The sequence below is a fragment of the Mustela nigripes genome, chromosome 6 (genome assembly GCF_022355385.1).
Source record: "Mustela nigripes isolate SB6536 chromosome 6, MUSNIG.SB6536, whole genome shotgun sequence".
NCBI classification, from domain to species: domain Eukaryota; kingdom Metazoa; phylum Chordata; class Mammalia; order Carnivora; family Mustelidae; genus Mustela; species Mustela nigripes.
The window spans coordinates 51,403,264-51,419,846 of record NC_081562.1 but is presented as its reverse complement, the minus strand read 5'-3'; the positions used below and the strand labels follow the sequence as shown (position 1 = coordinate 51,419,846).

The 16,583-nt window shown below is 38.5% G+C and overlaps 1 protein-coding gene across 2 annotated transcripts in view; it reads right to left on the bottom strand.

Moving 5' to 3' along the window:
- The window catches only part of WIF1 (WNT inhibitory factor 1), a 68,348-nt gene that overhangs the window by 6,299 nt on the left and 45,466 nt on the right, over positions 1-16,583 (bottom strand). Inside the window, exons 4-7 of one of the 2 annotated variants that reach the window (XM_059404710.1) lie at positions 10,496-10,636; positions 9,498-9,593; positions 8,416-8,511; positions 4,460-4,555 (exon numbers count right to left, since the gene is read on the bottom strand). In XM_059404710.1, the coding sequence (XP_059260693.1) occupies positions 4,460-4,555; positions 8,416-8,511; positions 9,498-9,593; positions 10,496-10,636 (429 nt within the window). The remainder of the gene's footprint in view (positions 1-4,459; positions 4,556-8,415; positions 8,512-9,497; positions 9,594-10,495; positions 10,637-16,583) is intronic. The other variant, XM_059404711.1, reaches the window with a different exon arrangement.

The following is a 16,583-nucleotide window of genomic DNA, read 5'->3' as shown; positions in this document are numbered from 1 at the left end:
TGACTATTAAATATTCAAAAGTGTCCTTTTTGCTAAGACAATGCTAGAATAGCATTTACTATTTGGTCAAGATCCCAAGTCTTACCTAAAGCAAAGGAATGCCTAACTCAATTTCCATTTGTATCAATGAAATATCTGACCTCACCATATGTACCAAATTGGATCCTATCACAGTATTCTGCCATGCACTTGGGTTTTTCAAGTCAACAAGATGCGGGACAATAACCCTATGTCAGAAAAGATAGTACTTATTGTGAAATACTTGGTGACACCAATTTCCCCACATTCAATGAGAGGTGAACTTGGTAGCCAGGGATATCACAGAGAATGACTGGTAGAGAGAACCTTTTCATTGCTTCCATGGGTCTTTTATTTTCTTTATCAGAGGGAAGTGAGAGTGTTTGGGTTCACCACTGCCAGGAATAAGGACGTTCTCTCTTGGTTATCACACAGCAGAAATGTGACTACAGGTGACTGTCCCAAGGCCATTCCAAATCAAATCTTACGGAGCCAAAGCCTCATGAAGGTGTGACTGCTTTAAAAATCAGAATCCTCTAAGTGTCTTTAATGTTGACTCCCTTTTCCTGAAAATATTTTGCAATAAATTGTATCCACTGGACAGTGGAAAAGTAAGCCAACTTGAAAGATTACACATTTTTACCCAGAACAGACTAAACATTGCCTGAAGACAAACAAATTTTACTAAGTTTATATGTTAGCATTTTACTATAACCAGTGAGTGCGGGGGGTCCGGGGAGAACAATGAGTTAGGGATTGACAAAATAAGGACATTAAACTTCCTCTGCCCATTGGATGTAGGATAACTTAAATGTGTGACTCTGCTTCACATAGAAAACCAACAAAAATGATTTATAACAGTGCCAACAACTATCATCTCTGGGTCTTAGGATTATAGGTGATTTTTTTTTTTATAAGATTATTTATTTATTTATTTATGTGACAGAGAGAGAGATTACAAGTAGGCAGAGAGGCAGGCAGAGAGAGAGAGGAGGAAGCAGGCTCCCTGCTAAGCAGAGAGCCCGATGCGGGACTCGATCCCAGGACCCTGAGATCATGACCTGAGCCGAAGGCAGCGGCTTAACCCACTGAGCCAACCAGGCGCCCTTATAGGTGATTTTTAATTGTTTTATTCGGTATTCTAAATTTTTTTATAAAGAATACTTTATATGGAGGACTATTTTTTTTAGTCCCATAGATTTCATTTTATTTTTTATTTTTTTTATTATATTTAGTTAGCCAACATATAGTACATCATTAGTTTTTCATGTAGTGTTCAACAATTTATTAGTTGTGTATAACACCCACTGCACATCACAACAGGTACCTTCCTTAATACTCTTCAGCAGGCTACCCCATCACCCTACCCTCCTCCCTTCTGTAACCCTCAGTTTGTTTCCTGAATTCCAGAGTCTCTCACGGTTTGTCTCCTTCTCTGATTTCTTGCCCTTCATTTTTCCCTCCCTCTCCCTGTGGTCCTCCATACTATTCTTATGTCCCCCATATGACTGAAACCATATGTTAATTGTCTTTCTCTGCTTGACTTATTTCACTTAGCATAATCCCCTCCAGTTTCATACATGTCAATGCAAATGGGGAGTATTCATCCTTTCTGATGGCTAAGTAATATTCCATGGTATAGATGAACCACATCTTTATCCAGTCATCTGTTGAAGGGCATCTCAACTCCTCCCATAGTTTGGCTCTTGTGGACACTGCTGCTATGAACATTGGGATGCATGTTCCCCTTCTTTTCACTACGTTAGAGAGGACTTTTGTAAAAATAAGAATTCATTATGTTATTTTAAAACTTCATTTATAATACAGCATAAATAACCCATGTAAACTTTTTAACTGAAAGTTCACTGAAGATCCTTGGGATAGCTAGCTATGAACCTTAAGTAATGGGATAAATGTATACTCCCTACTTCCAGGTATTTCTAACCTTGATGTTATTTGTTAACTGGCAAGAGTTCTTAAATTAAGTCAAACTGAAGTTTGGGAAGGTATCAGTCCTAATAGATGCCAGGGGAAATGAAAATATAAGTAACATCAGAATATATACCTCATGAAAAAAATAGACAATAACAAGTATTGGCAAGGATGTGGAGAAACTGGAACCTTCATACATTGCTGGTAGGAATGTAAAATAGTACAGTGGCTTTGGAAAACAGTTTTGCAGTTCCTCATAAAATTGAACATGGAGTTCACATGTGGCCTAGCAATTCCACCCCTAGGAATATACCCGAGAGCACTGAAAACATATTTCCACACAAAAACTTGTACATGAATGTTCACAGCAGCTTTATTCACAATCACCCCAAACGTGGAAACAACCAAATGTCTGTAAACTGATGAATGGATAAACAAAAGATGGTTTGTATATCCACACAATGGAATATTATTCAGCAATTAAAAGGAAGTAATCATACATGCCACAACATGGATAAATCTCAAAAACATCATGCTAAGTGAAAGAAGTCAGACACAAAGGAAAAATGTTATATGATTCTATTTATATGAAATGTTCAGAATAGGCAAATCTGAAGAGATAGAATGTAGACTAGTAGTTTCTACTACTTTGGGGAAAGGGGAATAGGGAGTGCCTGCTCCCATGAGTACAGGGTGTCTTCTGACATCCTTTGACATGTCTAATGCCATGTTCTGGAATGAGACAGAAATGGTACTGTTCTTCATGAATATATACTGAATTGCATATTTTAAAATGGTGAATTTTTGGTATGTGAATTACATCTCAATTTTAAAATAAGAATTCATAATTCAATTTTTTGTCTCTACTATACTAGAGGCACTTTTCAACTCAAGATCCATTTCCGTATTTTCTTAGTACTGTGGTTCTTGTAATAGAAACAAGACATTTCCTAGAGGGATTTGAGAATAACTTGTGATAGGGATAATCAGGAGCCTTCAAAGGCCTACATTTTTAGTGTAGTAAGGGAAAAAAGGAATAGAAATCATTGTCTCTGCCAATGGAAAGTTGTAAACCCAAGGACATACTTACATGTAGAGAAATGAATCCAAGAACAAAGATTCATGAATATGATTTAGCTAAGTAAGTGAAGTCTGAGAGTAAGTGTGGGGAGAAAATTGAGGGGAATTAGTTCAGAGATATCTTTATCAGGGTAATTAATAAGAACAGAAACCATATCCTGACAATTAATTACATGTTCTATGGAAACTTCAGAGGTATTTCACTTGAACTCTATCAAAAATGGTTACTTCATCTACTACTCATTAAAGTACAAATAAATTAGAGGTTGAAAGATAAAATTATTGTTAATATTACTTAATTTTGAGCCCACTGCAACCCACTTCAGAAAGTATGGTGATACTAAACACAGCAGTATTTTACAGATAAAATATGGCTGGAAATGAAAATGCTATATTCCAGAACTTCCAAAAAGGCAGCAACAGGGCACCCTTAGGAGACAAGCTCACGTTCTTTTTCTCCTTCCTGAATGAAGCACTGGTGTTATCCATTTTCTGGATCATAAAGCAATCTAGGATGCGGTTGACTCATTGCTGAATTTAATAGGAAGATTCAGCGATCTGCTGAGGGTTACATGGCTGGTAGGAGGCAGAGCCAGGATAAGCAGTTTGAGATCCTGATTCTGAAAACAATGACTATCTACCACATTCCACCCTTAAGTTTTTCTTTCTTTCTATGGAAGCATGACCAAAATATCATGAAGGCACAATGAAGACCTAACTGCATTGATTTGAAGTTCACAGCTCAATTATTTTTTTACCTGAATAAACATTCATGTGACACTTCATCAATCAAGATATAGAGCATTTTTCGTACCCCATAAAGTTCCTCTGTGCCCCCAACAACCAACCTGGTTTCTACTATCATCCATTAATTTTGCCTGTTCTTCAACTTCATAAAAATAGAATCGTGCAGTATGCACTTTTCCCTTTACTTAACATCTGTGTGGTTCATTTTTGTACTGTGTGCTGTTAGTTTGTTCTATTTTTTTAAAATTGTTGTGCACCCTTTCTCCCCTTTCCTTGAATCTATCCTTTCCTCTTAGATGGGTTACTGGCTCTAATTTAGGGAAGAAATTCTATGCCTGCATGTAGGTAAAAAATCCACCTGTCCCAAAACTCTGGTCTACATTTCTAGGCTGAAGCGAGGGGCTCTGCACAATGAGAAGGGGACAAACTCACTAATAAGAAACAACACAACATGCCAAATAATACAAACCCAGATATGACTGAGTCAGAGTGTAGGCTCAGAGTCATCTGGCGCCCACTGCCCCACCTTTAGGAAAAATGAAGATGACCTGAGACCTTGGATAAGCTATTCATTGTCTCTGGGCTTCAGTTTCCTCACTGAAAAAATGATGGGGGTAGGTGGAGTACTGAGGCTCCCCTCCACCCCCCAGAAACAAAGAGAATGCAGAAAGTCAATACTCACTTATTTCACACTGTTCTCCCTCTAGTCCTGGAGGGCAAATACACTTTCCAGGGTAGAAACAGGTCCCTCCGTTAAAGCAGGTGGTTGAGCAGTTTGCTATTAGAATGGATAACATGGGTAATTGCATTAGAGAGTAGGTTAAACCTTAAAAAAAAAAAATCCAACTTCACTTAAAGTGAGGTGATATTTCTGAGACATCTGCCTCCTGCCCATTTACTTAGTCAAGTAAGCCACTTTGCAAATGCAAAAATTGTAACCAACTGCTTGATCATTGACAGATTTCAACAACATAATAGAATAGCACATACATTATATACTATTCTCTCCCTGGAGGCTTCTATTTTAGAGGAAAAAAAAAGGCAAGATGTATAAAAAAAAGTTATGTTTTTATTTTCTTGTAACTATGCCCTTAAGAAAGGAACACTATAAACACCCTAAAATATTTTTTGACGTTAAAAGAAGAGTAAAAAGGAGAAGACTTATTTTAGAATAGATAAAAGGGAGAAAGGCCATAAATACTAGGAGCTGGCAAAGGAGAAAGCAACTTTTTCTTTTTCCCCCAGAACAAGAACAGAGATTCATCTTATGTAATAGGGATTTTAAAAAATAGACTTTTATGACATTTGGAAGAAGGAGTCCTGGTGTTTGGGAAAGGACAGACTGTCAATCCTCCTCAGATCCCACAGGAATGGGAGTGTGCAGCAGCTACTTGGACAGATTATTGTGGTGGTCCAATTAACTAGATTTTCCAGGCAATAATCATACTGTTTGTAATTCATCCTAAACCCTGTCTTTGTGTCAACTTCTGGAATTTCACTGCTTATACCTAAAATAAAGGGAGGACAAAAATGGGGACAAGGGTAGAGTAAGTATCTAAAAATAGACAGGTTGGCTCCTTCTAGAAAAGAGATGAAAATGAGAGCTTGGATTCTCAGCAATTCCAGTTATAGGGCCTATTTGTTCTTGTTCTATATAAAATGGGCCAAAGTTGGCTACAGATGAACAAATGCTGAAGTAAGCTTCCAGTAGGAAAATCAGAGAGGAGATCCAAAATTTATATGTATGCTTTCTTTGTGGAAAAGCAGTCCAACCTGCATGTTCTGCAAGTATCGTGCTTCTTAAATGATAGAGCTTTTTGTTTAAACCACAAGGATCTGCCCTCTTAAGGCAATGCTGTACTTGCTTTGGCAAACACAGCCTCCCAATGCAGAAGGGAACAGCAGCATTTGGGTATAGAATTTAGGATTTAGGAGAACCAGCTCTTTGGGCTTCCTCCTTGCTAACTGCTCCTAGTATTGTTACGGCAGGACAGTTGTTTTTACAAGTGTGATTCTGTCTCCCCACCTGTCTCTGTGTCTCCTGGGGAATGAAGAAGAGACAAGAAAACATCAGGATCAGGGTCTGCTTGGCCAGAGCCTTCTGGGCACTACCCCTTCTAAAGAATAGAATGGGATGAACCTGGGAGCTGAACTGTAAGTCTCAGAATGATGACAAAGCTATTTAAAGAATGTGGCCATGCTCTTAGTATTGGTACAATTCTTTACAAGCTTCTCTACATTTCTGTTGTGCAATGATTCTGGACTAGGAAAATGCACAGAGGCACCAGGTAACTTTCACTGGGGCTGAGGGCATGCCGAGCCAGGGCTTAACTTTTCATTTCCTAAAGCTGGCAACAGAAGTCCCAAGAGCCACCAAAAGTTAATCTTTAATGTTGCTTCAAATATGTTATGCTCAGCTCTAGTTCTGTGCCAGTAATTAAGCCATTTTTCAGAAGCTCTATACTCCCTCCTGGATGATAAATGCATCTTTTTGTTGAGGTAATAAAAGCCATTATTTTTTAATATTCCCAGATCTCCAATGAGATCAAGTGGAATTTCAACAGACTTTCCAAAAGAATAATAATAAAAAGTTACTGGAGTCTAAGAAGTAGGTAAAAGTTTTCATCTGAAATGTAAAATATTACAAAGTGTAAAACATACTGGAATCCACATATTTTCCTTCAACAGTGACCATACAGTGTTTGTGACTCCATAGCATTAGAAAAACATTGCAGTTGGCACTCCATTGTTCAGATGACACCAATGACGGTCACATCTCAGTAAGCAGCCCTCACAAACAATCTCTTTGAACCTCTTCATACCTGAGTTCTTCATCCAAACCTCTGAGGGATTTGCTGTTTCCTAACAAGTTTTGTGATAATCTGAGCTTAATTCTACGTTACGAATCGCCCAATTTTGGAAGAGCGGAGATGTTGAGTGCTAAATTTTGACAAATAAATTTTGACAAATAAAAAGAAACTTTTTTTACTCACTGGCTCTTCTTATCTTGTCCTTAGTGTTTAACCTTTATGAATCCAAACTTAAGTTAAATCCAATACTCTAGTTTTATATCACTTAAAAATAAATGGTAGAGATGGTCACAAAGATTATCTCCCCAGCTTGGGGCTGGGGAGCCAGGGGTAGTGGCTTAATTCCTAATCTAGAGATCAGAGGGGCACCTAGGTGGCTCAGGTCATGATCCCATGGTCCCAGGATGGAGCCCTGCATTGAGCTCCCTGCTCAGCAGGGAGTCTGCTTCTCCCTCTCCCTCCATTTGTGCTCTATCTCTCTCTCTCAAATAAATAAAAATCTTAAAAAAAAAAAAAAAAGTTTAGAGAAGGGAAAAGGTTGACCCACAAGGAGATAAAGTCATCAGCCCAGATGCAGAGTCACTTGAGGAGGAATGGGAACCCCAGCAGGTAGCCTGAATGACTCACAGGTAGGGTGTGAGTTTGGGCCAAGCTACTGGAGTTCTGTAAACTTCATTTCGCATCTCTGAGAATGAAGCAGATACAACTTTACATATCTCAAAAGGCTGTTGAGTGTAAAATCAGAAAAAGTTGTGAAGTACTTTATGTATCATGGAAGAGCAGACCCCTGTGAATTATTCTCTGACTCATGCTGAGGGATTCTTCCAGGAGCTCTTCCTTCTTTTTAAAAAAGTGGTTCATTTCAATCTTAATTGGTGTTGACTGCATGATCACTGAAGAGACACTTCTCAAAACTAACATAGCTTTTCATTTCATAGCATGTATTTATTTAAAAAAAAACAAGGCTCTACTCACGCAATGAGAGTTTTTGACACAAGGATAATGTCAATAAATAAATACACTTTGCATGATATTATTTAAGTTTTTACCCCCATGAAAGATGTGAATCAGGCAAAACAAATTGGTATCTTGTAAAGCCTATAGACCGTTCAATATTTTAGAGGCAAGTTTGAACCCACTTTCTGAGAGTAAGCCTGGCGAAAGTGCTGCGTCACAGGAAGGCGGAAGACCATCTCTCCCGGCTGTCCTCTGTGAGCAGATCATTGAATTGGCAGTCAGTCGGGAAAGGTGGAGCAGGTTGTTTCATTTCAGTCTTAGAAGCTCACCCATAAAACAGAATGAAGACATACCCAAACCTCACGTGGTCCACAAAACTCCATGTTCCCCTCCCGTCAAGTTGTCAGTGGGAGACAGCTGCCCAGTCTGCACCTGGGACAGTCACCTAGGTAGGACCATGAGGCACATTTCTGTCCATGGAACAGAATAGGTGTGGAAGTTTTGGAAATCACTTCTTGGGATTTTTTTTTTTTTAAATCAGTGTCTACTCCAGTCTCCTTCTCTGCTCACTGACTGGTTCCTGAAAGTCCCAGATCTCTAGGTGGAAGGTGCCAGGATCCTCGAATCATAGCATGGAGGGCAGCCCCGCTCACTGTAGGGATTCCTGCACTGGAGCATTCTGTGAGTACAAGCAAACTTCTAGTGTGTTGAACTACACCAAAATTTGGGGTTAAAGTTATTATAGCAGCCAACGAAGTTTTACACCCTAATAATAGAGCTATTATGGAGAGTGATGGTATATCAAATATACTTCTTTTAACTAAACATTTATAAAGTAAAAAGAACCTTGTTCTTAGAAAGAAACCGTTACCTTTATCACAATTGACTCCATAGAAACCAGGTGGGCAGATGCAGAACCCAGGAGTGACACAAAGCCCGCCATTCATACACCGTGGTGTGCAAAGGGCTGAGAGAGAGAGAGAGAGAGTGCTCTGATTAAGGCCAAGTAGGGTTTTGGGGAAGGACCATTTCGGAAACATCGATAATACAATAGCTCTACATTTTTTGATCTTTGTGGTAGACTCTAAGGTCTTTAGAGATACAGGTGTGCTTTTATGCTTTTATTATTTATGAATTGTAAATGAGGTGTTTTTTTTTTAAATGAGGTGTTTTTAAACTAATTTCATAGGTGAGAATTTTAGAATTGTTCCATTTCGGTGGCTGATGAAAATTTGCCTAGAATCATTACTTTGATTAAGACATGGGTTTCTTAAGATTTTAAATATTTTTCTGTGCCCTATTTCCTACATCTTCTAATTCCAAAATATAGGCAAATGGGAAAAATTCTTGTGTCTTAGTTTTACTCTCATCAAATAAGCTGTTGGTATTTAAGCATTCTGTGGTTAGTCCACATTTTCCTCTTAACTCTTTCATATAATAGTAATTTCACTGAGATAGATATACTTACAATACAAATAATTTTTACCATTTTTTTTTTTTTTGGCCTCATAGTAACTACATAACTCAGGTGTAGACTTAGTTGTGAATCAAGTTACTTTGAACTGGAGTAGCTACTGTCAAATCAATCATAATAATTAGCTTTTAAAATCCAATTTAAGTGGAGGAGAAAAACTTCAAAACTTTCATAAGATTATGCCAAGGCATAGTGTGTATAATAGTGAATTAGGGATGGGGGTGGGTCGTGGCCGTGAACAATGCAGACATTGTGCTAACATTCTCTGTCCCGTCGCCATATATTGGATTTAACAGAAAACCACTCTTAGAAGTACTCTCCAACTGCTCTTCTGCGGCTCTTTAAGATTTTACCAATTTTATGGTAGGACCAGCAAAATAATTTCAAAGATTGTGTTAAGAAAGCTTATGTGGGGCTCTTGTGTGACATCAGTTTCATTAGGAAGCAAGGGAGGGTAGCTGGCTCTCTCCGTTCTTTACCTTTCTCACAGTGAGGGCCATAGAATCCATCAGGACACTGGCAGATGCGTCTTTCATTGCAAAAACCTCCATTTCGGCACCCTCCTGGGCATTCAGCTTCACCAAAGAGAAACATGGTTATATGGACACCTCTGAAATTGTGTTGGGTGAATTACAGCAAGCATGAAGAGGTTAGCGGTGACCTTTACCTGCAGTGCCCTGATTATCCTAATTTACTGAATACTGGTAAGTTCTACCTATATTCTCTCTCTGTACCTCTTGTGCTTCACTAAATCCTCAACAAAGCCAGATTTTGCATCTCTCAAATCTACTTCCAGCAGTAGGGGGGCTCAAGGAAGAAGGCAAAGCAAGCTTTATTCTGCCTTCACCCCCACCTATCAATCTACTGGACTTTCTTAAATTCACACTGAAATAAATGATATGGCCCACAACGTTTACTTTCAGAGGGTGGAATGGCCTTTTGGTTCATCTTTAGAGCACTGAAGGCCTCTAGAGCTTAAATTCTGTGCTGGAAAACCTTGCATCAAGATGGGGGGAAAAAATCTAGGCCTTCATGCTTACATGGGCATCAGGGTGAGATGCCTTTGCCTGGCAGACATTGTTGTTATGACGGTGGTACCCTGTTCTCTGGGGAGGTCGGCAGCACCAAGCTTGTGGTGGGGGTGGGAGTGGTATTGCCTTAACAGGTAGTAGTTGCTGGTAATGCCTGGCAACCTTGCTATGAAGTTGGGGACTCCCAAAGATTGTGTTGGAGGAGGGGAAGGAGAGAGGTAGAAGAGATGGCTTTTGAAGGGGTATTGGTAGTTAAAATTGTGAGTGGTGTCATAGCAGAGAAAAGCTCTTAATACCATACTGGACTCCGCAGTAACCAGCCCCTCTACACATTGGTGTGGTTATAATTATACCAAAAAATTATCTGTCTGTCTATTATCTATCTTTTTACCCATATCACACCCAAAAGCCTTCTGAGCCTTCTCTTGATGGGGATTACTGATTACCTTGTTGACATGTTTTAAAGAAGATAGCATTTTGAGGCGTCTGCAGGATGGTGTTGCCTTCAGAATTCATTACAATCACATTCACTTCAAATGCTGCCACTCCATCTTGTTTTCCAAGACATGGGAAACCAACTTGAACAACTAAGGAAAAAATAAGTATAGAGAAAGAGTTTATCTAGTTGATTCCAGTTGCATAGAAATCTTGGTAAGAGAGACAAAGCAAAGCAAAAATGGTCACATTGCATTTTTTGATAGTCTTATATCTCCACCAGAGTAGAGACTGTATTTTGACCATATGGGTGTTTTCCACAGAACTTACATATCATGCTGGGCGGAGAAAGAATGAATGACTCATTAGTTTGTGCTCTGCTAATATGGAATCTGGGATTTTTTTTTTTCCTAGTCTGGGCTTGTACTATCTTGAAAAAAAAAAAAAAAAAAAGATTTTCTTTAAAAATTAAAGGTGCAAATAGGCAACACAGATTGATTAATTAGGGAAAGAAACCTTGTGGATACCTTCACCAGCCTCCATATAATCCAAAAACAGCTAAAAAACAGTATTCCAGAATCTATTAAATAAAGACCCATAGACACTAGTTTATTTTTACTTTGTGTGCCTGAAAGTTTCACAATATTTTCTTTGGAAATATTCTACAACTCAGACTAGACTCTACTTGTTGGAATGAGTTTGTGAAGCTAATATTTTCTCAGCTATTTGTTACTATTAAGGAGTGTTCATATCTTGGGGATCTAGAAGGGAGTTTGGTATAATAAAATAAGCTTATATCTAACCGTTTAGGTTCCTAATAACAAGCTATTTTTATGTGTGTGTGAGTGTAATGATCACTCGGGGTATGTAGATGTTGACTTAGCAAAGAGTGACAACTAATGATGATGGTGTACTGGGAGAGCAAGAAGGCCACCAACTCTGGAATGCCCACAAGTCAGTGGGTGGAAAATTGATCAAGTCATTGGCTAAGAGAGAGATTATGTAAATTTATTCTTCTTCTGTTTTTTAAAGTAGGCTCCATGTTCATGTGGACCTGAGTTCAAGACCTGAGCTGAGATCAAGAGTCAAGATGCCTAGTCAACTTAGTCCTCGATTATGTAAATTTCTAAAATCCACCAGATTATCGTTAACATATCCACTGGGGAATACTGATCTAACTGATCCAATAGGCTCTAGTTCTTTCTTATAAATAGGAAGAAATTTTGCTAATAAGTAGATATTTGAAATTTTGCTTCATTTTGTTTGTATATAGCAGGTTATTCTTACCAAGCTTGGGGAAGTCGTACCAAGCCAAGAAAAATCCTTTCCCTTTAGAGTTTCCATAAACCTTTCCCCTAAGCTCATAAGACGGAATGATTTGGAAATTGGTTTGCTCTTCCATAAGGTGTTGCACGCAAGCTGGTCATATAATCTTTTCAATGCGCTTAACAACCAAAAACCCCTCTCAAAGCTTTCACATTGTCAGTATTTATTACTGTGCCATTCTCAAAATAATAGGTCTTTCCAGTTCTCCTGAATCTTGAGATCCAAGCGTTGCAACTAATCAATTAAACAGTAAAAAGGAAATACATTTTAACAGAAATAAAAAGAGAGAGAAAACCAAAATTGTGCCAGAAGTTTCAAAGTAAAATTGTCCCTGCTGAAAGCCTTGCTTTAATGAAATCTTAGACACAAAAATGCCAATTTACAAAACACAAAAATCCATTGTAGGGATTTCCATTTCAAAAAGAAGCAAGAGTTGACAAATTTCTCTTCCAATGCATTTTCACTTGGTTCAGTTATAAAATTTTCAAACTATTGTTTTCCAGGTGCATCTATTTTTCTGGACCTTACTTAGCCTGAACTTCACAGCCCACTTAATTCTTTAAAAAAGGCACTTCATGGGGCGTGTGGGTGTCATAGTCGGTTGAGCATCCAGCTCTTGGTTTCTGCTTAAGTCATAGTCTCAGGATTGTGGGATCAAGCCCCATGTCTGGCTCTGCACTCGGTATAAAGCCTGCTTAAGATTCTCTCCCTCCCTCTCCCTCTGCCCCACTCTTTTACCTTTCCCTCTCTCTCTCTCTCCCTCTCTAAAACAAAAACAAAAATAATTTATCAAAGCATTCACTCATATAGCATATTTATGCCTAATTCTGTCAAATGCAAAAGAAAAGTCTTTTGTATTTTTGAATGAAAAACTTTAGACAATCTTGGCAGATAACTAAAGATGTAGCATCATTATTTTCTTAGTAAACCATAGGTAAGCTATCTCTAAGAGTTATTGTACTAATCTAAAATTATGTTCAATTCATATTAATATTCATATGAGATATTTTCCTTCTTCATCTTTTAAAGATCTAACAATCTAGGTTTAAAACTGTGCTCATTTTCCTTACATATTTATAATCACAACTTAGCAAATTCAACTTCAATTAAAAATGAAAACATCACAATTACCCTCAGCCCAGGTGGAAAAGTTTTACCAACAAATACCTATTTCTTTAGAAACAAGAGGTATGTCAGCATAATTATGGTCTGAATCTCAATACAGAATGATTTGAAAGGAACTAGGAAATAAAGTTTAAAAGTTAGGAGGCACATAGTTTATGAGTTTCAATGAATTAACTTTTAAAATAAAAGTAGAAATTAATAAAAGATATGTAAATAACACTAATTACATTTGCTTATTTTTCCATTTTAAAACTTGAAATAGAAATTTTATTTTTGTGTGTGTGTGTGTAAATTCTACCCGTCCTCCTTTCTGCTTATATATTTTATTTATAAGACTATTCAAGTAATACAAATTATAATTATAGTTTTTAAAATGTTTCCAAAAAATTTGCTTAAAAAAAAAAACACCAAAACACCTGAGGTGCCTGGGTGGCTCAATCAGTTGCGTGCCTGACTCTTGATTTCAGCTTGGGTCATGGTCTTGGGGTTGTGAGATCAGGCCCAACACTGGGTTCTTTGCTTAGCAGGGAGTTTGCTTGAGATTGTCTTTCCCTCTCCCTGTGCCACTCCCCCCTCAAATAAAAACACAACAACAACAAAAAAAACCCCACACCTGACTTTTAGTTGTAATTGACTTTTGTGCAACTTGTGCTCTACCCAAACTAGATTTCTTTCTGTTCCTCAGCATGTGGTATATGGCGGCACTGTCCTGACCGCACACCCACCCTGCTGCTTGGAATATTCTTTCTCTTCCTTTTTGTCCAGTGTCCTCCTACTCATCTTTCAAGATCAAAATGAAACATTTCTGTCACTTTCTCTGTAGTGTACCCACAAAGAAAAAGATCTCGAAGAAAAAGCACAGTCGCCCTACTTTCAGGGAATAACAGACACGTGATAGTTACGTTGTGTTTTTGCAACAATAAGCATCTGAGGAGAGGGCCGCTTTCACCGAGAGCCAGATGAAATTAGTCCAGATGTCGTGAATTCCAGGACAGTCTCGATTGTATAACTGAAGCTGAGGTAAACTAAAACAACTCAGAAAAACGGAAGCAGATTGAATGTAACTCCCGTGGCATTCAAGTGCACACAGATGTGAAGCTGACTGCAACAAACTGACTCGTACACAGCCAATGTATTCCTATTCCACACAGAGAGGAGGGTCTCCAGGCACTAGAGCCACTGCCCTGAGGAAGGACAGGATGAGAGCGAGAGCGCACGCGCGGCACCACGTGACCACAAATCGCCGGAAGACCGTCATACGCTCATCGGTTCCCCCAAGCTGTGCTCACCGCCATTGGTTCTCTCAGCCAATACTGAGCACCCTCCCTGCTGAGGTGTGGGTTCCCTGCAGCATTAGCACCTACTGAAAAATGTCTAGACATGGAATTCCTGAAATCTTTGGTTGAAAAAGAAGCCTGCTGTCTTGGGTTCATGGTATGACAGAAGCTGTGTTCAAAGAGGTAAAGCCTTGGCTTGATGGAAACTGTTTTTTGTTCTCCAGTTTTACTGAAGCAGCCTGCAGTTTGTATTTCCTGTTTTTATTTTCTTCAGATGCCAGAAGGCAGGCCCTTTGTAACTGTTAAAGATCAAGAATGTTCTTGTTCGTGCAATGTTTAGGCATCGAGGAGTCTGGGGGGATGAAAGAACGACTTAGCCGCGTGAGGGTATAAAACAGACCAGTAGAATAATGAATACTAGCTGTATGTTTAGGGCCAAAGACACACTGATTTGGTTACTTTTTAATAATTCAAGGTACCCTTACTGCTCCTACTGTGGGGACTGAGCTAATAAGACTAATGAATAACTGCCCTGCAACGAGCTAAAATTCCCATAAACTTCTTGCACCTGCATTTCTGCAAACAAGTCCCACATCTGCCTTCAAAACCCTATGTTCTGGGGTACGGGGGTTGGGGGGGGGTCGTATATGCAGTGTGTGTGTGTGTGTGTGTGTGTGTATGCGCACGCGCGCGCTGCACACGCACATGAGCAAGTCACCTCAGCCCAGAAGGCTTACTCTTTTTATTCCTACCTTGTCCAAAACATCAGTCATTTCCCCCTAAATTTTGTGATTTATTAAGATTCCAGATGATTAGAAATTGAAATTTTATCTCAGTATGGTGTGTTAAAATATTGGCACATCATATATTCAAAATTTGATTGTTTCAGTATCTGAAGAAATAGAATTTCAGTAAGCTTTTTTTTTTTTTTTTTTTTAACTAAGGTGAATAAGGCTGGGAAGATTTAGGTTACAAGCATTAAATTGGAAACTCAAAGATGCAAGATTTATTGGAAGTTCAACAGGTGTAACTGAATAATTGATTTAATTATTTAATGGGCTACAATGAACTTGTGTTCCTTAAATAACCAGAAAACAGCAAAGGAAAAACTTAAGAATATAAATTGGAAATTGAGAGATCTATTATGTATTTATTTTACTCCTGACTGCATCTAAAAAGAAAGAGCAAAAAATATGATTGAGAAAATTATCTTTGACTACAAAAAAACACTGTGTGACATGGCATGAGACTGAGTAATGGCCACACTCCAAGAATGTTCTTGTCTCCGTGATGTAGCAGTATGTGATTGCAGTAGCAATGCCCTCTGTGTAGATCAGTGATGCCCATGGATCTGCAAGGGGCATCCATAGCTGTGGGGCTATAAATCTCAGGTGAGTTTATCTCCAGAATCCAAGGCCTCATTCCTTCATAGGACCTTTCTAGAACCCCAAACCCATCAGGATTGGAAGCAAATACTCTGGAAGGGCTGACTCTTGGGTCATCCCTGCAGCCCAGGGATGACCCAAGGGAAACCCAAATTCACACTCTTGCTGTCTACACCCACATGGGGACCTATGCCAAGAAACTGAAAAAACTCTGCTTATTTAGTCCCCAGCTCTTTCTGTTCTGGGATGTAAAAATAAAGATCCACAGGAAGTAGATGATGACCAAAACCTGAAAATGGACTTTATAAGACTATCTGATTTCTTAATTATTGCATAGATTTATAGGAGTGCTTATTGACATTTTCATTAGACATCAAAGTTATTCTAACATTCCTCTGGAAGAATAAGACTAATTTTTTTTTTTTTTTAGAAAGGACAGGGTTATGGTATCAGTTATTTAAAAATTTTATAAAACTAAAAATATTACAGTATTAGAACAAATAGTAAGCTATAAAACTCTATGTATGGAAGAACTTAATGTGAAATAAAAGGTATATCTTGAATCAATTCAACCTCTTATACAGGAAAAGCTGAATACTCAGGAAAATAATTCAGATGAGAGCCCTACCTCCTACTATTGTCAAAATAAATTTGATAAAATGCTAGAAGCATGTTCTAGTTATTACATAATTATCACATAATTGCTCTCTGAAGAAGAATTAATTTTTAAGCATAAAAGTAGTCAGGAATGGAGTGCCTAGGTAACTCAGTGGGTTAAGCCTGGACCTTTGGCTCAGGTCATGATCCCAGTGTGGGATGGAGGGCCCCCTCCCCAGTCGGGCTCTCTGCTCAGCGGGGAGCCTGCTTCCTCCTCTCTCTCTGCCTACTTGTGATCTCTCTCTCTGTCAAATAAATAAAATTTTTTTTAAAAAGTAGGAAAAAATGACAAAGGGAAAGATAGTTTTGATCACATAGGACTTAGATTC